This window comes from Phalacrocorax carbo, chromosome 6 (genome assembly GCF_963921805.1).
Source record: "Phalacrocorax carbo chromosome 6, bPhaCar2.1, whole genome shotgun sequence".
NCBI classification, from domain to species: domain Eukaryota; kingdom Metazoa; phylum Chordata; class Aves; order Suliformes; family Phalacrocoracidae; genus Phalacrocorax; species Phalacrocorax carbo.
Window position 1 is genome coordinate 34606604 of NC_087518.1, and position 26769 is coordinate 34633372.

Sequence of the window (26769 nt, forward strand, 5' to 3'; positions counted from 1 at the left end):
GCTGCAGTCCTGCACAACAGAGTTCACAGGTTTGTTTACTGTTTGAGTTACTTGGACCAACTACACAGTATTAAAGCCAAGACCTCTTGTTCCAGGCTTTTGCTGTTTTGTCCTCCTCGTTGTTGTGTGTGGGCCTGATTTTCTGTTAAAAAGCATAAAATACTTAGGTGCATGGAGGCTTAGGGTCTGTACTGTAGTTGGGGTTCCTTCTATTAAGAAGTGCCTTTTTAATTTTAAAAAAGGCCTTTGACTGTGTTGGGCTTAATCGTGCCGCTTCCAGAAGGTTGAGCTTTTACGGCAACTTCTGCTTTGCCTGAGTCTGGGTGGGAAAGCCAAGTGCTTGGTCTGAGGCGTCTGGTCTGCACAGCACTTCACCGACAAATGAAAGGTCCAGTGTAAAACTGTAACTGCAGTGTGTGGTCACAACGGCTGAATTTTGCAGGTGCGAGTCAAGATTACCGGTGGGATTCAGAGGAGGGATTTGAAGGAAGCTGGGCAGTGGTTTGTGCTTCCTGGAATGAGCGCCTGCTTTGAGTGGGAAGCAGATACAGCTTCAGCTTGCATGTAACACAACCTTGAACCCAGTTCCCTTGCGTCCCCGTTGCAGACTCTGAAGTCTGTGTCCAGAGCAACAGAGGGGGAAAATGTGGGTGCTTGGACTAGGTTCTGCCACTGCTGTATGGCCCCTGCGCTCGAGAAATTCAGACCGTGCATCAGGAGAAGCGACAGCTGGAGCTGGCATGGCCCTCAGGGCCAACGGTGGTGTCAGGGCACGGGCAGTGTGCAGATACGCACGTGCCTTCTGGTCACATCTGACTTCTACTGAGGTGTGAATCTCCGGTTTGGAGCCTGCTGTAGGCAGTGTTTATACTTCTTAAGCTCTGCAGTAATAATGGCATAAAAAAGATGTCAGGTAATGCTTCAAACTGTTGCCCTTGATCCTCTCTTCTGGAGTGAGGATTAGGAAGAGCAGGGGGAGCCTGAGCATGATGTAAGCTGCTACTGAGAAGCCAAGCAGCCAGATGTGGTGACATCTGGGAAGCGACTGGATGGACACTGCCTTCTTGGGGAAGTCTGGCTGCAGCGATCAGTCCTTCCTCTTTCATTTAGGAATTACTTTTGTGAAGTCACTTTTATTCCCATGCCCTCAGTAAACATATTTTCTCCCTTTCTTAAGGCAAAGCAGAGAGCAGAGGTACTTCAGTCCACCCAGAGGTTCTTTTCTGAGCAGCAGCAGCAGCAGAGCAAACCCATAGGAGGCAAAGCGCAGAAAGTGGACGAGAATGGGAGCAAACCCGCCGAGGCGATTGCCGACTCTTCAGGAGTCTGCCAGGATAAAACCGAGGAAAAGCCTACCCCTGCGCCTGCTGCGACAACAAAACCTGTTAGAACTGGACCAATCAAACCTCAAGCAATCAAAACCGAAGAAACAAAATCTTAAAGGCTGTGTTTCTGTGGAGGTGGGGGAGGAGGGGAGGGCGGGTGAGATGACAGCAGCATGAATTTGCAGCCCAGGGGACAACAGTCGTCTCTCCTGCGGGGCTCTGAACAGCGTAAAGGGGACATAGAAGCTATCAGCAGTGACAAATGCAGACTGCTGTGTATCCAACTGAGCTTCTAGGCTCTTTGGGCTTGTCTTCTCTAACAGCATGAAGGCTGCTTTTGGCGTGTGCACGTTCTACACGTGTGCACGTGTGTTGGCTCACACACCTGTATGCTTCCCAAAGGGGGGGTGGGGCGCGGGGGGGCAGGAATGAGAAAGAGCAACGGCGGGGAAGAAGGTGGTCGGGGAGGCATGTTCCTAGCTGACAGGGTGAATGCTCTTATTTTCTTCAGGCTCTGATCTTCAGCTACTATTTATCTTTTTATAAACCCATGAGCATGAGAACATGCAGATCTGAAGATGGTGCTGGGCCGAGTAATATGTGTTAAGGTTTTAATAACTTAAGAAGCTTCTATCTTGTAATACAGAGGGATTCATAGAGCTGGCAAAATCGCCTTTGCCATGTGACATGTAACCTAACGTAACGCAGAGAGTTACACTGATGATGTTGAATTTCCCTCTGAAGGCAGTGCTTTGCTGGCTGCTGCTTCTTGGATGACAATACGCTGTATTTAAATCACCGTATGAAAATGCTCCTTGGCCGCCTGTGTTTTCCACACCCACTGCCCCCCTCAGTCGCTCACCTCTGGAGTCGAAAGGTTCATTGCATCAATAGTCAGGTTTGTTCCGTTCACCTCTGTCCAGCTGTCTTGGTATGATGCGAGTGATCTTTAAACGGTTTTCAGCTTATGTCCGCGTACAGCAATGAGCACTTAGAGCTGTGCCACGAAATGAAAGAACCTTATCAGATTAAAGAGAGCTTTCTCTAAAAGGGGCGTTCTTTATATCAGAGCTGCGTCGCACCACCTCCTTGCCCACAGTGTGCTGGAAAGTAGAATCAAGTCAAATAAATGCCTTTTTAATTGTATCTTCTAGTATTATAGCTGTAGGACAGTACTGTACGATACTTCTGTGAATGTAAGATATCCTGTACCTGCTTATGATATGTAGTAGTGACTGTGCTATACTGGAGCTGTTTTTAATAATGTTATTCTAGAGGTTTTTTCCAGACAATGATTGAAAAAGCTAATAAAAAGCACCAGGTACCACATCAGTAGCAGAATTTGGTTTTTTTTTTCTGGGATTTTTTTTACATTTTTTGGAAGGAAGAGTCGAAAGTCTAATGTGTATAATTTTGTTCAAATGACTGCAGAACCTGGAAAGGCTGTTGCTGCTATTGATGCCTAGTGAATCGCTATTGGTTATCTTTTTATATAAATATATATATAATTTGAATTTTTGGAAACTAGCTGTGATGTCAACTTTGGAAAAAAGTATCCCACTTGTAGTGTGAGTTGGCATTGTACAGAAATTAACAGCCATATTGGTCTAGAAATGTTAAACTTAATTTTTTTTCCATTTGTACAGGGGTAACGCACTGTATTAAATATGTACGGTCTTATTTACATGGGTTTGATTACAGAAACTAATAAAGTATTCTCTAAATAAAGTATCTGGGTAATCTCATGCTTAGCAGAGTGCTGCAGGATGCAAGGAGAGCACCTGAACGCCACGTGCCGAGTGAAGAGTGTGTTTCACAACCAGACTTCTAAAGAAAAATGGTTTGTAAACGGCTTATTTCTGTTTCCCCCGGCACTTTTGATCCCGTTCTCCAGCAAAGGTCTCGCAGGACATGGCTTCCATCTAGCTCTGCAAGGAGCCTGCCCGTCGTGTTCGCAAGATGTTACGCCTCCGGCGCATTGGTGAGCTGCGTGGTGCTGGAGCCCTGCTTTTTGTTTCCTAGAGAAGAGCTGCTCCTCGGAGGAGACCTGGATGAACCCAGCTGGTTACGGTCATTGTTAGCCGGTGGGTGATGGCAGGCGCTGGCTGCACAGGCCCTCTCGCTGAAAGGGGCTGCTGAAAGCAAAAGGTTTCCCTGCAGCGGGGTGCGGGAGCGAGCCCTGATGTGAGCCTTCCCAAGGAGCGGGGGGCTTCCTTCTGCGCTGCTCCCCAGCCGCTCCCTTCCCAGCTCGCCGCAGGCAACGCGCGCTCGCTGCCGCATGTTCCAGTCGCACAATTACTGACTCGTGCCCTTAAGCGCAGGCCAGAACCAAACGTGTCCTCACAGCCCTGCAGCTGCAGGGGTTCCTGCCCTGGGGTGTTACGGAGGGGCAGGATCAGTTCAGCTGGCCAGCAGAGGGAACTCTGGGTTCGTAACAAACACCAGAGACCTCCTCTTTGCTCTCTGAGAAGTAATCCCTGCCCTGGGAGATGGTGCTGTCTACCACAGCACCTCCAAGCGATACTAAGGAAGGCGAGCCAGCCGCGGGTGTCGGGGCGGCTCTGCAAGCACCGCCTGGAGTCGTGCAGCTTTGCCTTTGGTCTGGGGTCCTGCTGCCAGCCCTGGGGCGGGTGGGAGCAGGCAGAGCTGCCTGCGCGTGGCGGGGCAGGAGCCCATCATGTTGGGGGCACCAGAGGAGCTGGACGTGGTTCTTCTACGGGGGTTCCAGTAAAACTGCAGCACTATGGAGTAAATAAAGGTGCTGTAATCCACAGCTGGAGCAAGGGGCAGAAGTAACTGACAAGTGGTAATGCCACAGGTAAATTGCCTGGTTTTTTTTTTACAGGAACTGTAACGAGCACAGCTACAGCAAACACTTGGGGAAAGGAGGATGAAGGTCAGGGAACCGAGCGGAGGCAGGCAGTGGTTTGAACTATAAACGTGCTATAAGAAAGATGGTTTCAGTGGTAATTGAGTTATGCTGATGTTTTCTTGGTTGGAGGGCGTCTTCTGGTTTGTCTTGGAAGGACCCCCTAAAAATGGGCAATCATTCACTGGACTATTTTGGTTTTTAGGAAATGCTGCTGAAAGTAATCTTCAATTCTCCAACAAAGCCCCTAGACTAGTCAGGTGAATTTCCCACAGTCGGCAGTGGGAATATACCAAGCTTTTGGCTATTCCTTGTACTGAGCAGAACAAGAATAATATTTCTGCAGAAACTTAATTAAAAGCAAATGCTTGAGCATTTAGTGTATCCAAATAACTGGATTTTAATGTGTGCCTCCCGAAAACAGCCCCCAACCACTCTGGCTCCCTTTGAGGCCAGGTTAAGCTTTCAGTCACTGACCCCCAGTTCACTGAATATTTTTGATGTTTAACCAGGTAACTTGCTCCTGGCCATTTGTGCTGGAATATAGGTATTTTTTAATTTGAGTGGGATTTGGTGTGTAGTCTTATTTCTAGGACTCTGGGCATCACAAATAATTGTGCTGAACCTCCCATAAATTAGGGAACTATCTTGTTTGGGGAGTTGATGTTTCCCTTAGTATCATTCAGTCTGCAAAAAGACTGTAACTTTTCTCAAGGGCAAGAGCAGAAAGGGGTTAATGTGACTGGGGCCAGATCCAGCACCCCCCCGGCTCAGGCCGGCTTCTTGCTGGGATGCGGGAGGGGAGGGACTCTCGGGGCTTGTTTTGCAAAGCCTCTTAAGTGAGGCTGTGTATTCAGCGCTGTTCAGCTCCAGCCCAGCTTTCTGGAAATCCTGTGTGGATTGGCTCGTATTTGGGTTTTTTTGGTTTTTGGTTGTGTGGGTTTTTTTTTTTTACTCAATTAAGTGATGGACTTCCCAGCCTGAAAAGGCCGTGGCACTGGCAGAGAGCGGGGAGGTGGGAATGGCTCACGCTGTCTGCCCTCAGTGTCTCAGCTCACTGAGAAGCCTTTGGTGCTGCCGATCGCCAGGGACCTCTGAACAAGCCCTCCCTTTCATGCTGGGGCTCACCCCGTGCCTCCGGGGAGCTGCGGGGCGAAGAGGGGCTCCAGCCTGGCCTCCCATCCTGTTTCAGGACAGAGATGCTGTTCTCCCATCCTCGGCCACAGGTCTTCTGTGCATTGGGTGGGCGGCTGCTTGCCAGGTTGCCCCTGGCTGGGTTGGGCCAGTGCTGTGCAGGCAAGGGGGCTGCCTGCCTCCCTCTTCCACACCCCATACATGACAGCCCCATGGCTGTCTTCACCCCTAGCTTTACTGCCCTGGATCTTGCCCTGGCATTTGCCTTGTTTCTCTGCACCAGGGCCCAGCCAACCACCTGTCCTGGGTGGGTTTTTGCAGCAGGATGGAGGGACATTGTGGGGCTGAAGCAGGGCTATGTATCTGTGTTTTCTGAGGCCAGGAGAGCCTGTAAGCACCACAAATTTATTGCCAGCAGCTGTCATTGGTCACAGTGGGTGCCCTCTCCCTGCAGTGCCGCCTCCTCCTCCTCATAGAGTGCCCAGCTGGCAGAGATGGTGAGCATGGGGTTGTGGGCGATGACAGGGTGACTGTCACCCCCCATCAGGAGGCTGGGGAAGGCAGCACCCTGTGACGACCAGGCTGCAGTGCATGACCTGCTGCAGCATATAGGTGATGCAGCCCTGGAGAGGATGGTGTGACTGATGGAGAGGATGTGTCACTGATCAACCTGGGCCAGGCTTGGCAGCCAAGGGGGTGAGTCCTAACATAGGGCATCGCGGGACTACACCAAGCCGGCTGCATGGGCGCATCTCTGGCCTGGGGGCCACCTTTGCTCGTGGTGAGCAGCCCAGCCCCATGCTGAGCCTACCAGGGAGCAAGAAAGGGTCTTTCAGGCCAACCCCATGGCCTCCTGGCTCCAAGTGATGCCATCTGCTCAGTGAGCAGCCAAACACCCTAGTGCTGCAGCAGCAAAGGCAGGCTCTCTCCATCTCCCCTCGGCCCTCACTGCCCCCTGGCACCTGCAACTCTGCCACCAGGAGCTCATTGATCGTTCCCCTTCAGCAAATCTCCATGGTTTAGTGCTGAAGCTTTGGCTTTTACTCCTATTCATGCTGTGGGCATGTTGCTACCCCGCCTCACACCACATAATGGTGCTCCTGGGGTCAGCTCTGCCAGCAGCCACCTCCCGGATGTGCCATTTTCCTGGCAGAAGCATTAGAGCTCCCCCCCTTGAGCCTGTCAGTACAACCAGGGGGGCACCAGTGCATCACACACCCTCCAGGCTCCAGCCCTCCACCCCCCCCACCCCCCACCCCCCTCCCGAAAACCCAGGCTCAGAAAGACAAGATGCAAGGCAGTGGGCAATGTTTATTGGGCCAGAACCCCATGCATTCCCTGGTGGGGATGCAGCTGCTACTGCCCCATCTGCCCCAAATGCTGCAGGGGGGGAGAAAAAGCCTCCTACAAACTTTCTACAATAAATAGTTAAAAACAGCATGTTTTGGTCCACCGTGGGGAGCACTGCCAGCCAGGCAGGGCTATAGCTGCCACACTGCATCAGTGACCGGGCATGGCTGTAAAGCCGAAGCGCATGGCCGAGAGGGACTGGATACACCAAGGGGCTGCTTGGCTGCAGGATGCTCTGCTAGCGCTCCTCACCACTGCTGTCTTGGCCTTTTTTTTCCCCCACTAAAACAAGGCTTCTGCACTGAGCGTCCCTATTCCCCACTGCTCTTAATCCTGCCAGATGATTTTTGAAGGGAGCTGAGCTCTGGGACGCTCCTGGGCACCAGCAGCATTGAATGCAACAGGGCTCGCAGGTTGTCAGCACAGGTGCTTGGATCTCCTCAGCAAGGCTGGCCTGAGCTGGGGAGGCATCCCCAAAAGTGCTGCTGCTGCGGGGCAGCAGCAGTGCTCATGCTCAGCCAGAGCCTGGAAACACAAACCCCAGCCCTGCAGAGGGGAGTGCTGCTTGCAACTAAGGAAAGCATTTCTGTCTAGGTGGGACCCTCCCGGGCAGCCTCTCCCTACCTCCACCACCTGCCCTACCTTTGCTGTGCCTGAGCCCTTCCTGCTCCAAATTTGGGATGGCTGGGCTGGGAGCTCCTGGGGGATGCTCAGGTGGCTTAGGGCTGGGTACTGCTGTGGCTCATCCAAAACCCACAGAGGCCAGGGAGAGGCGTTTCACTGGCTTGACCAGGCTCCAGAGAAGCAATTTCCCTCCACTGCACTCAAGCATGACAGGATGTTGCTGGAGATGCCAGCAGGGATGCTGGTGGCCCCAACACAGCGCAGCAGGTCAGCATGTGGCCCCCACCATTGCCCAGAGCTGCCTGAGCCAGCACTGTTGGCTGCACCGGGGGGAGCTGGGGAGCAAAGCAGGGTGCTGAGGAGCGCGGGGTGGGGTCACAGGCTGAGCTGGCACGTTCCCGGCCCCAGCTCATGGCCGGGAGAGGCGGACAGGGTAGGTGACCATATTGAAGCTGTCCCAGGCGAAGAGCCGTCGCTCGGTGGGGTTGTAGTCCACCATGCTGAGGTAGCGGAAGCGGTTCTCGAAGGGGATGCTGAGGGCTCGGCCAGTACCAGTGGCTGTGTCGTAGGCAAAATTGATGGTGGCGTTGGGTGCTGAGTAGCTGCTGACAGTGTAGAGGGTGCCGCAGATGACAAAGGAGTTGGCCACCCCTCGCTTGCGGATGTTGGTCTCCCAGGTCCGCCGGATCTCCAGCGTCTCAGGGTCCAGCTTGGAGAGGACAATCGCCCCCCTGGCCTTCTCGGTGCTGTAGATCACCCAGAGCCCCGTCTCGTCCACAGCCAGGTCAATGTCGGTGTAGCCCCCCCAGGAGTAGGGGTACTGTCCGTGGTAGCCAGCACCGGGGATCTCCTTCTCGGCCGTGACAGTCTCTCCCCGAAGGTCATAGCGGGCCACGGCACGGGAGCGGCGGGGCTGGAAGAAGAGCCCACCGCGGTAGACGACAGCCCCTGTGCTCTCCAGGGGCTGCGGCAGGATGTGCACCTTGGCAGGGTAGCCCTGGGCCAGCTGGTCATCTGCCTCGTACTGGAAGAGCTGACGGACCTCTGTGCCCACCGCATCCACGCGCCAGGTGGTCTCCCGTGTGAAGGGGGGGACAGGCTCAGGGTCCTTCATCCACACGCCGTACTTGCCGGCAATTGAATCTGCCCGGCCGAAGACAACGGGCTCCCCCACCCACACCAGCTCACCACAGCCTGCTCAGGGACAGGAGGGGAGAGAGAAAGGGGTTATTGCTCAGCGGCAGTGCCCAGCGAGCCCCTCAGGAGGGCCAAGCAGTATTTGTGAGCAGCGGAGCATGGGGCCGGCTGGCCGTGCCGGTGGCAGTACCCGAGTCCTCGCTCCCTGGGCGGCTGAGCACAGTCTCCTCCAGCAGCCGGGATGCAGGAACCTCCGTCCTCTCCGATTGCAGCTCCTGGTAAGCGAGGGGCTGCGGGTCCCAACGGGGGGCTGTGGCAGGGCCAGGCGCAGGGTGAGAAGGGGCCCAACCAGCACCCCCTCACCACCACGTCTGCTCTCACCGCCCTCGGGGGGCTTTATGTTGGACCACTGTCCCCCGAAATGCCAATGCCTCGGTCAGGAGCCCAGTGCCCCCTCCCACTGCAGCAGGGCGTATCTGTGACCCACTGACGGGGACCCCGCTCTGCAGCGCTCTTGCCCCCAGGTGCAGGGTTTAACGCTCCTCAGGGGAAACTTCTAATCCCCCCAGATCAGCACGATCGCCTGCGTCCCCCCTCTGCTGTGGGGCAGGGGATGGGACGAGGAGGGCTCCAGCTGCCAGCCTTGATTTAGGGATGGGGAGAGGGGTTGGCGCGATGGGCTGCGACCCCGGGTAGGGCTGAGCGCTGCGGCAGGTATGCGCCCCGCCAGGGTCCCCGGGAGTGGGGGGCAGCAAAGGGGCTCGGCCAGCACCTGGGGGAGAGGCACCGGTGGTGAGCCAGTGGCGGGGATGCACGGGGAGTCCCGGTCCCCGGCACTTACCTTTGCCGGGGGCGCGGAGGGTGTCACGGCCGGGCCCCTCTCCGCCGGGGGGGCAGCGGGTGGCCCGCAGCCGGCTGATCTCCCGGGCGCTGCTCTCCAGCCGCCTCCCCAGTTCCTCTTTCTCCCGTTCCAGCCGCCCCTTCTCCTCCTCCAGCCGGGACTTGGCCCGCAGCAGCTCGCCGTACGCCACTTGCTGGGCGTCCCGGGCACCCACCGGCTCGCCGCCCCGCGGCCCCGAGCCCCCCCCCCCCCGCTCCCGGCTCTCCAGCTGGCTCAGGCGGGAGGCGAGGGCGGCCAGCTCCGCCCGCAGCTCCGGCACGCCGCCGCCGTCGGGGCAGGCGGCCTCGACGGGGCTGGCCACCGTGAAGGAGTAGGTGCAACGCCCGGTGCTGTCCTCGGCGCGCCGAAGAAAGGCCGTTTCACCCCGGCAGCCCAGGGCCAGGGCCCCCCAGAGCAGCAGCCAGGTCCCCAACATGACTTCACGCTCCCGGTCCCGCCGCGCACCGGGCGCCGCCGCCGGCATTTATAGGTCGGGGTGGCGGCAGGGGGGACGGGCGAGCCGGAACCTTCCAGATGGTGGCGGCGGCGGCGGCTTTCGCCCGTGGCTGCTGGCCGGGCTCCGGCAACCTGCGGCCGCCGCCAACGGCTTCGCTACCGGGGCCGTGTGCCAGGGGCGATGGCGGGGGCCGAGGCGGCCGGACCCCCCCGTGCTGCTGCTGGCGGGGAGGCGGCCCGCGGGGCCGAGCCGGGAGCGCCGCCAGCACCCCAGGGTGCCGAGCCAGCGCGCTCCGGGGATGGGACCGCCGCTCCCGCCACGCCCTGCCCCGCCCCCGAGGCAGGCCCCACCCCCACTCCGCCCCGCCCCCGCCCCCCGCCCGGCATCGATAGCTCGGCGCTCGGCCGGCAGAGCGCCGAGGTGGTCGATGGGACAGCTGACCTGTCGCTGTACCGGCCATTTCCCGCCGGCCTGGAGCGGAGCCTGGTAAGCGGGGTGCGGGGGTCTCTGTCTGGGCACCGGCTCTGCTCGCCAGTACCGCCTGGGGTACCGGAGGGCGGGACTGGAGCCGTGGGGCCGGGTGGAAGTGTGGGTCCCGGGCACTGTCGGTCATTGTATCGTCCTTCCTTCCCCGGGGGCCGCTGCATCCTCCCGTCCCGGGGCAGTTTCCCCCTTATCTCTTTTCCGTCCCCCGGTGCGAAGGCTCCCCCTGGGCCCGGGCGCCGAGGTGACCCGGCCGTTCGGTGACCGGGCCGTTCCCTCTGCCTCCCCCGCAGGTTCTCTCCTCCCGGACACGAAGCCGCCCCCCCCGCGGGCAGAGGCCATGCCCCCCAAATTCAAGCGGCACCTGAACGACGACGAGGTGACGGGGTCGGTGAAGAGCGAGCGGGTGAGTGCTGGTGGGGGACTCGCCTGACTCTCTGGTGCTGGTACTGGTGCTGCTGTTAAATCCATAGGGGTGCCCCGGGCAGGTGCCCGCGGCTGGCGGTGGGTGTTAGCATGCGCTGGGGACCAGCATCGCCCCAAGCCGATAGCCTGTCAAACCCTGTGCCTGTAGGTGCAAGGTAAGTTGCAGCTCCTGCTCGAAGGGGCTTCTGCCGCCACGGCCCCCAGAAGCTGTATCGCTCGATAGCAATGTTTAGCTAGCAAGGGGCCTGTCTGTGCAGGAAACCTGGTCTGTGTGTTTAAAAACAAAATCCGTTAGAAGATATGGCTGTTTTGAGAACCTGTTTCAGTTCCTCAAGGCTGCATCTACGGCTGTGAGATCCTGGCATGCTCCAGTCTCTTGCCTCTCTGCAGAGCTTGGCCTAGGCCTTGGCTGAAGGACTTCTGTGAAGTTACCCTGCACTTTGCAGCTGAATTTTTATCCTATTGCTAAGTCCCCTGACATTTCAGGCTTTGAATAAGGGTCAAGTGGAGCAGTTGCTTGTTTTAGATAAAGTGGATTTAACCTGATATGTTTGTCCTGGGGTCATACTGTGCTAAAACTGGGTTTAGACTGTAGTTTAAAACATTGCCACAGCACATGATAACTGTCAGTGAGAGGAGGATCCCGTGCTGCCAAGAGTGGTTTGCTCATCCCTTGAGGCAGGCAATGGCTAAAACTATTGCATGGTCTCATGGGTTGGTTAAGTTGATTGAGCAAATGTGACAAGGATGGAAACGTAGGTAAGAATTTATGTACAGTGGAAGCAGCAGCTGTTGGGACCGTAAGGTCAGTCTGATGCATTCCTAGGCCCACAGGTTTAGTGTGTCATCTCCCCGTCTTGATTAGTTTTGACCCTAAGTAGTTGTTACTGGGAGCCCTCAGCTTGATCAGAAAATTTTGCTGCCCTGATATAAGAAAAGAAGTCTAGTAGTGTCTTTGTCTGAAACTTTCAGGCTTACGTGGGATTGTGGGGTTGCTCTTAAAAATCAGCCTTTGGATCATCTGATGGGGTGTAGTGGAACAGCGAATCTGAGCCCAGGAGGTGCCCTTTGGTGCAAAGCAGAGGAGCTACCAGACTGCTCTGCTTTCCAGCCCAGCTTTAGCCTTTGCCTGAGTCAGGGGTTCAGAGGGGCCAACCCCTCTGGACGTGCTATGCAGGGAGCCTAGCGTGTTTCCTTGCAGTCATCTTCCTTACACCTGCTGCCATCAGATGGCTGGAGAAACCACGTCCTTCAAAGAGTGGGTCTGACTTCCCATGTGGATGAGGCAACCCAGGGTGGCTGTAGGTGATGCTGACATTTTTTGGCCAGGCACAGCACTGGGGATTGTCCCTTGGGCAGAGAGGCCCTTCCTTCCACAGCTGGCCTGCACAGGGGCTCTCCCTGCTGGTTTCCAAGGCGGGGCTCAACGTGCCCATGCACTGGTTGCTCCTGCATCACAGGGAGTTGTACTGATCCCTAGAACTGGGATCTGAACCTGCGCAGGCAACTGGCCATTGACGCAAATCCAGTTTGGCTCAGTGGCAGAGATGCAAGTTGTCCCAAGTCAGAGCTGCAGAGCTGTACGTTGGTCTGTGCTCTACAGAGCTAGCAAACATTGTTGAGGTGATAATAGTGGCACAGAGATGTTCAGCTCAGCCCCTGATCACAAGCAGCAAGAAATAGTACAACTCCAGGTACTTAAAGAGTACCACTGATGCTCTCCAAAGGAGGTCTCGCGCGTAACCTGCAGTCGGAGGATGCTGACTGCATCCTACAGTCTGGAAATGTGAGTGTGAAATGGTGGTTTCTTATTGATGAGGTGGTTTGGTTTTTCTTCTGTGTTTGCAGAGGAACCTGTTGGAGGAAGATTCAGATGAAGAGGAAGACTTTTTCTTGTGAGTTTCTGTACGGCTGCTGTAAGGAATGCAATGTCTTAACTGCCTACGCCTCTGAGACTTGGAGGTGTCAAATACCAAAAGCTGGCCCCTGCCATGTAGGTGGGGGCTTGGGAATCAAAACCTTTGATTCCTGTGAGCTGGTCTCCCCAAGCCTTGGCATCGAGCATGAATTAAGACTTAATAAGTGTGACCTGAATAAGAGTGGGGTGTCCCACATATCTTAAGACATGGGAGGGACTGATGGGAGGCATGAGAACAGTCCTCCACCCACAAGGCACTGGTTCTGTCTTTGAGTCTTTGGTTTAAATACATGTTTTCATTGTATCTTCCATCCTGATTGCTCTCTTTTCTGCCTGCAGGAGAGGGCCTTCTGGACCCAGATTTGGACCCAGGAATGACAAGATCAGGCAGTAAGTTACTGGTCCTCAGTGTCACACAGATAATATTTTATTCTGGCACTGCGAGCTCCTGCTGCTGTGTTACCGGAGTATTTCTGTGTAGTTCTGAATACGAACCCAGCTTGTGCTTTCTGTCATCTAACTGACACTTCCTACCCTCTGTGTCCACAGATAAGGGAAATCTCAAATTTTATTTAAGCTATCAAGAAACTGCGTTAACAGAATTGAAGGGTTAGGATTGTACCGCAGTAGCTTAGTGGTGTTTCTAAAGCCCTTGCTGTATTTGGGTGGTGACCATGCTGTTAGGAGGCTCTTTTTTCTAGAGCATTAACCCTGAGTTTTAACCTTCGCTAGCACCTTTTTTTTGTTGTTTCATTGCCTTTTTTTTTTTTTCTTCATCCTGTAACTTGCTCCTCCATGTTTTGAGAAAGCAAGTGGTCAGGAGCACACCAGGACCATGTTTTTTGGGCAGCATCTTATCCTCTGGCCTCCTCTTCTCCAGACAAAAACCTGAGGCAGGTGAGCAGTGACTCAGTGAGTCAAAGCAGCTGGACAGACAGGAAACTATTACAGCTGGAGGAGGACTGTTGACTGTATTAAGGCAAGAAGGAAGGAGTGAACGCTCTGGATCCTTCTCCCATCGAGTCATTTCCTGCATGATGCTTGTTCTGGGCTGCAGTTTGTCCTGCCCTTTGCTATGAGGGATGCGATGGTGGTACTTAATGAAAGGGAGGGAATATTCACAGACCCCTGGCATTGTACTATTTCCTTTGCTGACCTCCGCAGAACCAGAACCGAGATCTGTGTGGGGACTGATGAGCAGGCATTATTCAGACTGGGTTGTCTTGTGTGCAGCCTGAGTGTTGCATTTTGTTAGGGATCTTTTTCATGCTGGGAAGAAGCCAGCGCAACTCTGAGATGACTCATTGCCAACGTCAGCATTAGGCAGTGCTTGCTTGCGTGCCCGCTCACCACGTTACCTTGAGGGGCGAAGTGCACTTGAGTTATACAAGAGGCAGCATGTTTCTCACTGCGCCCTGAGTTTTCAGGGGGTCTCTGTTCCGTCTGGGGTGTGAGGGTGCTTTTGGTAGAGGCGCACTAGTCCATACAGTAAGCCAGTGTGGGTAAAACCTCCCTTCTAGGGCAGGGCCTGGCTGATGTGGAGTGAATGAGAGGGGTGAGAATTGGTTTTACGAGTGGGGTCCCACCCCCATAAAAAGGGGGAGAGGTGGTGACATCTACCCCTTTGTTGTCCTCTGCTGGAAAGGAATTAGTGTCTTCTGCCTTCCCTGTTTGGCTGGGAAAACAGGAGCTCTTTTCTTCCCACTGTCTTGGACAGGCAGGAGGGAGCAGAGGCTTAGGTAGAGGAGAGCACCACAGCTGTGAAGGGGGGGGAAAAAAAGAATTCACCCAGGAGCTGGTGGGTTCGTAGGTGTGATGTGACTAATGCCCAACACACGTGAGACTTGCTCATTGCCAGAGACTGTCTCTCTAGTGGACCTGGTATGGAATATGTCCCTTGGGGTTGCAAGTGGCTACATCTATCTAGTATCCAGAGCATCTATTATAAATTAGTATCTACTTTCTGCTCTCATCAATGTTGATTGCTTTGTTTAACAAGCAGTTGCAGTATGCAGTCGTCACTTCTTGACATGGAGCTGCTTATTAAGTTTCTCATCAGACTGGCCCTTGTGCTGGATGGATTGATCCCTGGTCTTGTAATGATACAGTTTGCTCTGGTTTCAACAGATGAGGAAAAGGAGGGTTGGGTTGTTGCTAAAACACTGTAAGGAAAAGACATTTCAAGGAGGAATTTGAGCATTTGGAGAGCTGAGGCATAGCTGTGCAAAGCTAGAGAGGTTGTAGCTGTATGGGGCTGGAGAGACGAGGTGTGAAGATAGGCGTAAAAGGAAACTGGGTGGGGGATTGAGTAGAGGAAAAAGTGACAGGCTTAGGGGATCAAAGATGCAGAACATGTTGAATGTGAGGGGCAAGACTGGAAACGTTTCCTAATTGTCCTTGGCAGTGACAGGGCTTGGGACTGGGTGGAGAATTTGGCAGCAGAGACCCCCAAGGCTGGCTCAGCTGCAGAAAGAGATGGTGGGGAACACTGCAAACCTCATGGGCAAAAGAGGCAAGCTAGAGCCAGCAACAGCAGCAGGAGGAAGTGTCACAGTCCCCTCCATGCTGTGTTTTGTCCTGGTGTGGCTGTAAGTTCAGGCTCTGTTGCCCCAACAGCTGCTCAGTTAAGGTGGATGGTCCCTCAGTAATTAAGTGGCCGCATGGGGTCCCTTAGTCTCCCTCTGAGACCTCCCGGTCCCTGGGGTGGGCTGGAGCTGAAAGGTAGCTTTTAACAGGCTTTTACCCTTTCCCCAAAGTTACAAAGAACAGGTAAGGGAGAGCTGATCTCTCTTCTCTGCCTTTGCTTCCAGACTTTGTGAGAAGTCCTGAATGTGTGTTGTGAGAGCCCTTAGTGCCTTTTCAGGGGAAGGTAGGATATTCATCTTCCACGTGGGTTTCTTTTATTTAGAGTAGGAGCCTCTCATCACTGGTCATCTTTTCAAAAACATTACTAAAATTGCCCCCTTTTCTGTGCTGCTTGACTTCCTTCACTGCTGATGTTTTTGCTTTCAGGTGACTGCTGCAGGAACCCAAATCCAGCTCGTGCTGGCGATGAGGCTCAGCACGCTGCTGTGGTTCCCCGGGAGCCAGGTCTTGGTCCCCATGATTCTCCCATTGCACTGCCGAGGGTGGCCAGCATCCCCAGCCCCAGGGGTCGATCACAGTGGCTCTGCATGGCTGCAAGCCCCAAGTTACATCACAAGGAGAGAGAGGGTTTGGGGAATGGTTTGAAGACAAGAGTTGACAGCAGCTTCCCAGGGCCTGGCTGTTCATCGCAGGTGGCTGGTTGTGCAGTGGAACTCGTCCATAGACCAGGCTTTCATCTGAAGGTGATACTGGGACCATGTTGTCAGGCATCATTGTTGGGTATAATCCTTTCAGGACTGAAAGACATCAGGGAGGCACAGGCTCTTTCTTCATCACAGCAACTTAAAACCAGGGATTTGTGGCATGCTTCAACAGTGATGCCCCGTTGTGGAGTATAGCTGGGCTTTCTGCTGGGCAGCCCCTCTACAGAGAGCCGTGCCTCAGGGAGCACTCTGCTGTGCTGGCCTCCTGCCTTTGCATCATCCGTCCAGCTTGGCTCTCCATCCTGTTCCCTCTTCTCTGGGTTACTGCCACAGCAAGGGGTGTTTGGGTGTAATTTGCACCAAAATACACAGCACTATTAATATCGCTGGGGTGGAAAATAGAAGTGTGTCATGCTGGCTGTAAACAGACGGCTTGAAGACAAGAAGCAGCCTTGAGCAGCACATCCCATTGTGCGTGCATGGCCTGTTTACGGTGTCTGAAGAATGCAGCACTGTTCTTAGTCCAACACCGTGACCAGCCCCAGGAATTTGTCAGTATCTATCCCAGTAAGGTCAAAATGGAAAGGCTTATTCTTCCCGCTCTGGACCATGCAAAGCACAAGAAAGAGGAGCCTAAACCAAGCTAAGTGCCGGTGGGTCTCTTGTTGCTGCTTCATGTTGTGCACTTGCTCTCCTTGTTAAAAGCATCCTGTTTGCAGTAATTAGTAAGAAGAAGGGTTGTAGGAGACATATTTTATGCTTTTGCCTTGTTCCCTTTCCTGGCAGGTATTTATACAACTTTATTTCTCTTGGAAATCTGGCAGCAGCAAAGCAAATGAAACATATGTGTCAAAAGCGAATAGTTCTCTAACAGGAATTATGCTTCGTATTAGAGGATTCATTCTCTCTTGCCAAATAAAACAAGAAAATATTTTTCTTATTGATGCGACTTGAGTTTCCAACCTCAAGCGTGCCAAACTAGTGGGAACTGTTGAATTTGCTCTGAAACTGCAGGGCTAATGCATAGTCCTAGAGAGGCATTTCTTGCAGCACTGAGGGGTGGGAGAGAGCAGAAAGCAAGGACTGGCTTAAGGTCTCATTAATGCACTGTGTGGAGATCAAAGTTTCATTCCCTAGCTCAGTCTTTTCCTGCCTGGTTGTTTGGTGTTTTTTTTCCAAGGATTCTCTTTTACATCAGATACCAAAAGGTACTAGAGTGCTCAAATATGTGTCTGTTCCATGGGAGTTAAACACCTCAACATTTGTGAGAGATTAAGCCTTGATTTCTCTGTGCCTCCATCCTCTGTTTGTGAAATGTTTTACCTTGAGGGGATGGCTAACAGCATGCCCAGGTAATGGGCAGGTAGCAAAGGCATGTGGTGTTTCACCAGCAGCTCAAGTGAAAAGAGGTGGGATGCTGAGATGCAGCTTGAGCAGTGGGGGTCTGTGCTCCATAGGTGTCTCCCAAATGCTGATATGCAGCAGAGCAGCTTGAAATTATGTATGTGCCCACTCTGCCTTGAACACTTTGGGGTGTTCTGGGGCTGCAGCAGCATCTCTCCAGGCCAATACTGGTGGGGATACAGGTGGCATTGCATTGCATTGCATGTTCCTAGATGCACTGTAACCTTGCATGCTCCTGCTTGTTAGTTGTACCAAGCTAACTTGGTTACAAATCTGTTGTAGGAGGACATTTCTTTATTTTGAAGCTGGTAAATGCTTTTAGAAACATTTGTGTACTGCAGATGTAGTCTTCTGCCTGTGAAACTGATGTTTAAGGCCTTAGAGTTTTTGCCAAGTTGGCTCATCTGGGATAGCAGATGTTTCTGCTTTGCCTCTCTTGCCCAAAGCTATAGCAGCATTGCTGGCAGCTCAGAGCTGGGACTTGTCCATTGTGCCAAGGTAAGGAAACCCCCTCGCAGAGCATGCCTCTTCCTCACATCCTCACCTGCCGCCCCAAGAAAGGGCCACAGGGCTATGTGTGTCCTGCGTGGGGTGGACACTTTGCTCCATGGGGTACCACCACGTGTTTCCCAGGCATCATCTGTCTGTGTCTTCCGTGTCACCTTCTGCACTTTCCCAGTGGTGGCAGCTCTGCCCTGTGCCTTGTAAAACAAATAACAGTGGATCAGAGCAGGCTCATGGGCATGGGGGCAGGTTCCTGCTGAGAGACATTTGGGGATTATCTATGCATTTCCCCTCCAGATAAGAAGCTCCTAGCAGGCGGCTGCCACCGCGGAATGTAGGTGGATGCAGTGAGATGCTGCTTCCACAGACTCCACAATGCAGCACAGGGAAGGCAGGTTCTTTTCTAGTGGTATCCTAAATAAAGCAAGTCTTCACATGTGCTGCTGGAGTCCAGCATGTGCCATGTGCAGGTTGTTGAGTCAGAAATTGGCTTCAGAGGTGTTGCCTGGCTGTTCCAGCTCTGAAAGCTGCAGTGCAGTGGTGCTACAAAGCCCAGCCTGAGACGTGAAGATGGGAAGCCACTTCACACTCAAAGATCTGGAGCTCTTTCTAGAGCTTTTGTGGGAGAAATAAGCCTTTTCTTTTAATGACTTTCCTTGCCTGTGTTTGGAATGATAAGTAAATGTGACCAAGGCACCCACTTTTCCATTGCAACCACTATTACTTGTTGCAGCTGCTCCTCGTGCATGCATCTCAGCGCAAGTGCCTGCTCGGCAAGAGGCATGTAGCTGGTAGGGAGACAAGAGAAATAGGTCAATGTGAACCAATGTCTCTAATTAATTAGAGGCATGGTGGCTAGGATGGGGCCCTGTTTCTGGTTCTGCAGTGTCCTGTTGGCTGGCCTTGGACAAGTTGCTCTGGGTCTCCCTTGCCCCAGCTTCCTGGGCCATGGTGGAGGATATGCTGTCCTGTCTCACCAAGTGCTCTGAGCTTAGGTTCTGGATGCTGGTGGAGTTGTGTCTGGTGCTGCTGTAAAAACTCTGATTTGGAAAATAACATCTTTGAATGTCTGCATCTGTGGGATGACAGTGGGGAGGAGAGGGTTTTGTATGGGTTCAAAGAGGACGATGTTGCGAAGGGATAATTTGGGGAGCAGGAGGGTGTGGGTGCTAAGCAAGGTGCCAATGATGAGGCGGTAGCAACCCTGCATCCCTCTGGGGACAACAGTGGTGCGCCGTTAATAGGAGGTGTGTGTTTCTGGTAATGTGGAAAGCTGATGAAGTGGCCTATTCATGCTGCATATTTGGGAAATGCTGGATGCATTTAGATAAGTTTAAAGTGCTTAGATGTTTTTAATCAATACAACATAAGCTGTCAAACCTAATACTTACGAGGAGTGAGTGGCCCGGAGCTATTTCTGTTTTGTTTCCCTAAGTGTAGCGCTGCCTCCAAGACGTTGCTGTTGCCATTTACTTTCTGGGAACACTATGTCTCAAACAATGTCTTGTCTCCCTAGGGCCCCAACGAATTTCTTATTTCTATCTCCAGGAAAATAAAAGTGTATTAGCTCCAAAATACAAACCAGAATGTAGCAGTATTTTTCCACCAGGAGAATTTTTCTCTCTTACCAATGTGGCTTTTTTATGGAGTGAATAAATGCATTTATAATAACCCTGCGGGTGTGATTTAGGCTACTGTTCACTGAAGCAACTACCCACAGAGTTGCGTAACCTATGAGAAGATGGATTATAATAACTGATTTAGTTCATATCAGCCATTTCTTTACTGTCCTCTTGATGTCCCTGGCAGAGTGGATTTCATTTAGCAACTCAGTTCCCAGAGGGGGGAGCACACCTTGCTTTGATTTCACCCAATTTATTTTGCAAAGGTGCAGTGTTCTATGAAATCTGGAAAGATAAGGTGCAGTTTTTATAATTTTTTTTCCCCTTTGTGAGCTCTTCTGCAGCAGAGGTGCCCACCAACAGTAGTTAGTGCCTTTTCTTACTGCACTTGTGTGTTAAGGCATTATGGACATGCCCTGCCCCCGCTGAGTTCCCAGTGCTCTCTTTGAGCCCCTTGTGTTCCCTTGCCCTTCCTGGGATTGCCAGAGAAGCACCTCAGGTGATGCTGTGCTTCTGGCTTTCTCAGCATCCCATCAACCTCCCTCCACTGTTGTCCCCTTTGATTTTTGTCGGTGAGCTCCTGCACCCTGTCAGCCTGGGTGACTCTGAGCAAAGGCTGGTGCTGCAATGCAGCTGGTGGTGCTCACTTCTCCTCATGCTGCCTCTGCTCTGATCTAGTGTCCAGAACCAGATGGACGAAGTCATCGATGTTATGCAGGAGAACATCACGAAGGTGATTGAAAGAGGCGAGCGGCTGGATGACCTGCAGGATAAATCAGGTGCGATGCTAAATGCAGCCTGTTTCCCACATCTCTTCCCTGTTGGTGGGCCAGGTTACCCGCTTTCAGTTCAGAAAGCGCCTAATGGCAGACCTGGGGTTGTATTTCTGTCCTTCCTGGGAGTGCTGTTTCCCAGCCTTGGGCTGTGGATCTGACTTTCTGCCAACATTCTCGTCGTTCCACCTTTGCCTTCTGCTGCTCTGTGCAGAGGCGTTAGTTTGGAGGCATTTGGGTGCTGTGATCTAGGTGGTCCTTCAAGCAAAGGTAGACTGGTCTGTCTTATGACAGCCCTGAGCGCTTCAGCTGTCTGCTCACTCACTGGCTTGCAGAGCAAACTCCTGTCCTCAGAGGGCAGCCAGTACAAAGGGGGCTCAGTGGGATTCGGCAGGTCTCTGTGTGCTCTAGTGAAGGGCGTCACATTGGCATCTGCTGTGGCTTTGGTGAATCACGCTGTGGTTGGGCCTTTTCCCCTGATGCTGAGTTTATTGCTTAAAACTCAGTGGAGTTAATAGAATGAGTGGATGCCCTGACTCTGTGTGTCCCTGAATTGCCTCTCTTCTTTCCTTCAACAGAAAGTTTATCAGACAATGCAACAGCTTTTAGCAACAGAGCCAAGCAGCTTCGGAGACAGATGTGGTGGCGAGGCTGCAAGGTGAGCAAGAACAGAAGCAGGCAGGGGTTGGTTTCTGGAAGGGTGGTTACCTGCCCTCCCCTGGGAGGGGATGGAGAAGCTCTGCTTTCTAGCTGAAAAGATGCTGGAAGGCAAGGCCTCCTTTCAGGTCAAAGCAGCTACACAGGGCATCTTGCATAACATGACTCTGTGCTACCCTTGCAGATGAAGGTGATCATAGTGCTGGTGGCAGTCATTCTTCTGCTTGTGATCATTGGTGAGTAGCTCCAGGTCACCCCAGCCATGTCTAGCATTGAAATATTCGTGGCACTTCGCACAATGAGTGACACCATGGTGCTGTTGTCCCTCGGGCCGAGCACCTGAGCCACTCCATTGTGCCCCACTCTGCCTTAAGCTATCATAAGTGGTGCCTGTAGCCCACACCATGCTGCTCTTCTGCAAGGTTTAAATGTGCGCACTGAGGAGCAGGCTCAGAGTCCTACTGACTGTGGCCAAAGAAAGCCAACGTTGCCTGGCCAACGTTGTATCAATCCAGGGTTGGCACTGACTAATCCTGAGGCTGGTGAGAGTAGACAGAAGAGTTTCAGACCAGAGCCATGTCTTCCAAAGGTATCTCCACATATATCGACCATCTTGCAATGGGCCTGCTTCCTGCAAATGCTCCTCCCCAAAGCTTTTGGGCTGCTTAGTTTTCAGCAAGCAGCTGTTGTGGCTTTGCCGTTGGGCCCTTCCCCTGCCTTCTGTCCTTCCTGGTGTCTCTGGAGCTCCCCAGAGCAGAGATGTCACTGCTTTTCCTACCAAACAGGTAGTAATGACCAGAGCATACTTCTTCCAGGCAGAAGTAGTAATTCAGCCCTCTGCCTGCAGAATAACATGCTCCAGGGATCCAGGCAGCCCAGCACAGCAGCGCAGCTCTTCTGTGCTACTGGGTCCAGAGGGTTTTCCTCCCACCGACCATGGCTGGGGCAGCTCTGCAACTGTTCGAGTTACTTTGGCAAAACCCTTGTGGCCTGTTGTCCTGCTGCCACACAGCCTGCAGCAGGAGAGGCAGAGTTGGCAGCAGGCTGGGAGTGTTGTAGAGAGAGACTGATGGAAAATCCCATCTGGTTTAATTTTGGGAAGCTGGAAGGAGATGAAGGTGGCAGGAAATGTTGTCTAGCGTGTGTGCAGGCAGCAGATTGCATTAGCTTGAGCTTGGAAACACACTTTCCCTCACAGCTGTTTGGTGTTTGTCGCTACAGAAACAGGGGGGATCTCTCTGGCAGGGATCGATGCTGCACACAAACGTGTGTGGCTGAGAGCTTGTTTCTTTTGTGTTTTCCAGTACCCATAGTCCTGAAGTACCATACCTGACAGGGCAGCTGGAGGCTTCGGTGGAGCTGGCTCTGGGATAACCAAACTGCTGTGTAATTTAAGTGAGATATCTGTATATAGCTTTGAAGTTGTTTTTCTCCAAGGAGTGAGGAGGCAGTGGCAAGCAGCCAGTTCCAACAGAGTGTTTTAAGAACTGCCAGATGACCCTTTTTTTCAGTCAAGTACCTGCTCCTGCTGTCAGACTTCTTTTGTAACAGAAGATTTGGTTCCCAAACTGACTGTTTTGTGGAATTCTGTGTCTCTGGTTTGAGCTGGCTACTTGCTGCTACAGTTTATCTGTATATATGGTTGAGTTGTAATATTAATAATTCCATTTGAGCGGTTCCCCACTGCCTGTTGCGGAAGGCAGAGGGGACTCTGTCCTTTCAAAAGAGCAAAGGAGGGGGAAAAATGTCTGAAGAGAAACATACCATTATGTTACAGGGAACCGGCCCTTCTGTGGAGAACTGCAAGGGTGGTGTTTCTCTGTTGTTCCACAAGAAAAAAAAAAAGAGGAAAAAAGAAATACTTAGGTTTTACAATTCAGAAGACTTCCTGGTCCTGCCATGGGAATGCACAAGCTCAGTGTTTTCAGTATCGCTGCTTACAACTGTGACTAAAGACATTCCAGTAAACTTATTTTTGACTGTACATGTGGAGTTCCTGCATGTCTTTATAGTGTTCTAGAGGATATTCACAGCTCTCCACTGCCAGGAGTCCATAGGAAAGGCCTGGGTCACTGATTTCTTAACCAAAAGGAAGGGTATGTAAAGCCCAGCTATTAGCCCAGTGATATAAAAGGCACAGGAGGAGGGCAGCAACTATCCTGAAACCAGTCCAGGGTGAAAAAGCCCATTTCATATTCCGAGGCCTTCACTGTGATGTGGTGGTTGCAGTCCCAAATGCCAACCCATTTTGCATCCCTGTGATCTGGTGGGGTGGGGGGTTGTTGCCGGACAGATGTGCTGGGGTGCTTGGGGAGGTATAGGGGCCCCTGTGCTGGACTGAACAGGAGCTGAGCTCCTCCATCCATGGGTGGGACTGCTGCATTTTGGTTGTCTCCAACCTTGGTCTCAGGTGTTGGTGGCATTTCTGTCTGCCCTTTATTTTTGGGACCCTTGTTCCTTCCAGCCCGGAGCTTGGGACTTCTGCTGAGCTGAGAGCGGGCTCTCCTGGTTCTCTTTTTGCTGCCTCTTTTCTGATGACAGAAGCCTTGTACTTTTTAGCGTGTGTCTGAAATAATGTTGGAGAGGGGAAATGGTGCCCCAGAGAATTCTCAGTGCCATGTCCCAGCTTCCATTCTGAACCTGCCCCTGGTTCCTTGTATGCAGTTTTCACCTGAGTGGTGGTGCTGCTTCATGCAGAGAGCGGGATTAAAAGTGTGCACAGCAGGCTGGAGGGTCAGATGTGATTACAAGTTCTGCTTGCCCAGCTGGAATATAAATAGAGCTTTTCCCCTCTGTGGGCCCTGTTCTCTCCAGGTAGGAACAACAAAGCCAAGCTGGGTTTTTCCTTCTGAAGTGTAGCCTGGTTTTAAGATCAGGCACCCAGTGGAAGGGACAAAAATCATCCTGCCTATGCCTTTGGCTACTTTCCATCTGCAAGGGATCAAGAGGGTGGATGAAGAGGGACTGTGTCTGTCTTCAGGGGGGCTGCAGGTCTTACTGAACTATCAGGTACCTTTTCCTGCCAGCTGAAAAGTGAGTTAATGGTGCTGTGAGCCTGTGTAATGGCTGTGCTGTGCCTGCCCTGGTCTGCCTGTTAGGGCAGGCTTTACTCCTGCTGCTGGGGAGTCCTGCCAGTACCTCTGGCAGCCCCATCTTGCCTTGGCTGCTGCCACCCACAGAAGGACCTTGGTGCCACAGCAGCACATCAGGGCTTCACGTCCCTGCTGGCACCAGGTCTGAACAACAGAAGTTAGTTTTGCAGTTGCTTGCTAGATGCAAAGCCTGGCTTTAAAGCTGGGCTGACGGCCTTGGAAAATGGGTGCTGGTAAGATGAAGGCTTCCATACTGTATTAAAGAGCTGCTGAATTTGGGAGCTGCTGCTACATCATCCCGAGCCCTGTCCTTGCTGTGTTTGGCAGATCTCTGTCAGCAGCATGTTCTTGGGGAGTGTTTCCAGGTAGAGTTGAACTCTCCTCAGTGCAGGAACCAGCGTACCACCCTAAGAAGTGCTGCTGTTATCACCATGCCAGCAGCTCGCTGCTTCAGACAGGCACATAGGCTTTTCCAGCTGACCCGGATCCATGGAAACAAGGTGGGGAGGTTAGGCCCCCTGGCCCTGGACCATTTGCGTCTTGTGCCTGCCTCAGACTCATCCTTTGGTACCAAAGGGACTGGACCAGGTCTACCCCAGACAGCTGAGCACAGGCAGCAGGTTCTTGCCCTGGAAAAGCTGGCTTTCCTCAATGGTGCTGCCAGAGTGCTTTTGCAGCACCTCCCAGGAGGTTGGGGTGCAAACCGGTATACCTGAGATACAGGGCAGGGAAAACTGCCATGGCCAAAACCTTCAGCGCGCTTCCCTGCATTGCAAGAATTAGGTGTTGATCGGTTTTACATTCAAGTAATTTACATTCAATGCCGGGGCAATCCTGAGCGCAGACCTTCCCAAGGGACCAGCTCTGGCTGTGAGAGGCACCAGCGGATCAACAGTAGCTTCACAGTAATAGAATTTATTGAGCCAATTTTATAGATTCCTTCCTTCTTTTTTTTTTTCACACGGCTGAAAAGACCATTACAATATCTCGTCTCAGGTACATTATAAAGCAGTCCTCCTTATGTCCTTTGAGATACAGTGGTCTTAATTTTGCAGCCTGTGCTGTCCCACCCTGGACTGGTGGCAGGGAGAACTGTAGTGAGTGGAAAGGGTTGTTGTTTCCAGCAGTGTCTGCATGCTTTGGGATTGGTTTTCACTCAGGGGACATTATGAAGGAGATTTTACAACAAAAACAATTCCTTCACCCAAGCATCACTTCACCAAGGGTCTGTTTTATCCATTCCCTTTGGCAGAAGACAGACCTCTTCATTAGTTGCCGTTTTCCATGATTGCTTTTTTACAGGGAACGGCATGTTTTGGCTGGAGTTGTGCATTCCTGCTGCAGGGCTGGTTCCTCCTCTGAGGTTTGCAGTTGTGACCCATGTAGCAAGACCCTGGGGTCCCCATGCCTGAGGGAATGGGGTTGCAGGGGTGGATGTCTGCAGCTCTGATGCAGGTGGAGGGAGGACTCCTGCATCCCAGCTCCAGCTCTGGGACTGGACAGAGCAGAGGGGAAGGAGTCCCCCCCCCTTGCAAAACAGGAGCTTCTGGCGGGGCTGGGTCTGAGGCAGAGGGCTGGGTACTATAGCCGGAGAGCTCCCAGGACCCTGTGCTACTTGGCAGGGCACCGGTCCCTGCTACCCTTCAGCTGGGGAGCACTGAGCTTCACTGGCCCATTCCTCTAGGGCTCCACAGTGGGAGCTCTCCCACTCCTGACTCCTGCATCCAGCTCTCCCACCAATGTTTTTGTTACAGCTGCCAGCTGATCCTGCATCTACCTTCAGATAGATGAAACTTGATCGCTCCCACGTAGGAAATCTGGTGTCAGATAGTGACAAAGACTTGCCAGAGGTCGGGGAGTAAATAGCAGCAGGGCTTGGAACACAACCTGCTACCCGATTCCCTCAACTACATGTGGTTCTACTTCAGGGAAAAGAGGGGGAGAGAGAGGGATCATCCGGCTGCCAAAGGCTGGGGAAGTAAATAGGGAGGTAGCCGGCGGGGAACCGTGAAAGGGACACAGCTGCCTTTTCCTTAAAAGCAGGTTCATTTGCCCGGTGTGCAAAATGCCAAACAGAGCGGAGGTATTTTATTAATTTAATTTTTGCACAAAGATGGGCGCTAGGTGGTAACTCCACAAAGAAACTGTAAGGTATTCATACAGTTAAATGTGTCAGTCACAGCTAGTATTCACACCTCGCAGCTAATAATTGGTTAGTTTCTTTATCATTTCACCTTAAAGGTACCGCTCCCTTTAAATTTACTACGCATGCTCAGAGAGGGGCTTGCTTGAGTACAGGGTTTTCTGGTCTACGGATATTATAATGAGGATAGTTCACCTAAAGGACGCTTAGTTGTAGTTCTTATCAACATCCCGATTAGTTGTTCTTCTCGACAATACACTTTATCACCCGGTTCTCAGCCTCTTCTGAGGCGGGATGTTCCCTTTTATAGGTATCTCAGCTCTTCTTCAAGTATAAAGTCGTAAAACAAACGCTTCCCTACCTCTCAGCTCCCTTCTCTGGCCGCCACGTTCTGTTTCGCAAAGCTCACACAGTTCACTGTTATTGCTTACAAGAAAATTCAATTTTCTTCGGGATATCTCCCCCGCCCCGCTGTACGCCGGGCCTCGGCCAGCGGAGCCTCTGGCGAGCCAGGCTGTGGCGGAGAACCCGCCGCCATAGCGACCTGCTCCCGCCCTCTCTCGTGATTGGCCGGTACAGTCTGCGCATGCGCACGAGCGAGAGGCAAGTACCATCTCCTTCGGAAGACCGGGAGTTCCCCCACCCCCCACCCCTTCCCTTAGGCATCGCCCATTGGTTGAG

The 26769-nt window shown here is 52.7% G+C and overlaps 3 protein-coding genes and 1 long non-coding RNA gene across 22 annotated transcripts in view; 2 read left to right on the forward strand and 2 right to left on the reverse strand.

Moving 5' to 3' along the window:
* Window positions 1-3053, forward strand: part of PRRC2C (proline rich coiled-coil 2C) — a 75562-nt gene extending 72509 nt beyond the window's left edge. For all 17 annotated transcript variants that reach the window (XM_064454616.1, XM_064454620.1, XM_064454618.1 and 14 more), the window contains one exon: window positions 1178-3053. In XM_064454616.1, the coding sequence (XP_064310686.1) occupies window positions 1178-1441 (264 nt within the window). In that variant the 3' untranslated portion in view covers window positions 1442-3053. The remainder of the gene's footprint in view (window positions 1-1177) is intronic.
* Window positions 3054-6624: 3571 nt separating this feature from the next.
* Window positions 6625-10123, reverse strand: MYOC (myocilin). Its single transcript, XM_064454634.1, has 3 exons — window positions 9281-10123; window positions 8630-8749; window positions 6625-8496 (listed from the first exon to the last, which is right to left on the reverse strand). The coding sequence occupies exons 1-3, from the start codon at window positions 9801-9803 to the stop codon at window positions 7712-7714; spliced, it is 1428 nt and encodes a 475-aa protein (XP_064310704.1). The 5' UTR covers window positions 9804-10123; the 3' UTR covers window positions 6625-7711.
* Window positions 10124-10156: 33 nt separating this feature from the next.
* VAMP4 (vesicle associated membrane protein 4) lies at window positions 10157-22837 on the forward strand. Of its 3 annotated transcripts, XR_010373403.1 has the most exons (9): window positions 10157-10262; window positions 10553-10665; window positions 12534-12580; window positions 12943-12993; window positions 20102-20202; window positions 20775-20854; window positions 21038-21089; window positions 22158-22248; window positions 22631-22837. XR_010373403.1 is itself a non-coding variant. In XM_064454638.1 (8 exons), the coding sequence occupies exons 2-8, from the start codon at window positions 10600-10602 to the stop codon at window positions 22184-22186; spliced, it is 426 nt and encodes a 141-aa protein (XP_064310708.1). In that variant the 5' UTR covers window positions 10157-10262; window positions 10553-10599; the 3' UTR covers window positions 22187-22837. The 3 variants fall into 3 exon arrangements, 2 of the variants coding, with proteins under 2 accessions (XP_064310708.1, XP_064310709.1); XM_064454638.1 differs by having other exon boundaries at window positions 22158-22837; XM_064454639.1 differs by having other exon boundaries at window positions 10193-10271; window positions 22158-22837.
* LOC135313908 (uncharacterized) lies at window positions 12943-26669 on the reverse strand. The gene is made up of 3 exons (XR_010373404.1): window positions 26450-26669; window positions 22618-22672; window positions 12943-17998 (listed from the first exon to the last, which is right to left on the reverse strand). It is a non-coding gene; the product is annotated as an uncharacterized LOC135313908 (long non-coding RNA).
* Window positions 26670-26769: the final 100 nt, after the last annotated feature.

What these genes read in the sequence shown, in the direction of transcription:
- MYOC (XM_064454634.1), bottom strand. Translation starts at nt 9,803, where the DNA reads ATGCCGGCGGCGGCGCCCGGTGCGCGGCGGGACCGGGAGCGTGAAGTC. An exon ending in CCTCCGCGCCCCCGGCAAAG is followed by an intron (nt 8,750 to 9,280) that starts GTAAGTGCCGGG and finishes GCCCTGCCACAG; the next exon opens with CCCCCCGTTGGGACCCGCAG. An exon ending in CCCAGGGAGCGAGGACTCGG is followed by an intron (nt 8,497 to 8,629) that starts GTACTGCCACCG and finishes GTCCCTGAGCAG; the next exon opens with GCTGTGGTGAGCTGGTGTGG.
- VAMP4 (XM_064454638.1), top strand. Translation starts at nt 10,600, where the DNA reads ATGCCCCCCAAATTCAAGCGGCACCTGAACGACGACGAGGTGACGGGG. An exon ending in AGGAATGACAAGATCAGGCA is followed by an intron (nt 12,994 to 20,101) that starts GTAAGTTACTGG and finishes GCTCTGATCTAG; the next exon opens with TGTCCAGAACCAGATGGACG. An exon ending in TGTGGTGGCGAGGCTGCAAG is followed by an intron (nt 20,855 to 21,037) that starts GTGAGCAAGAAC and finishes CTACCCTTGCAG; the next exon opens with ATGAAGGTGATCATAGTGCT.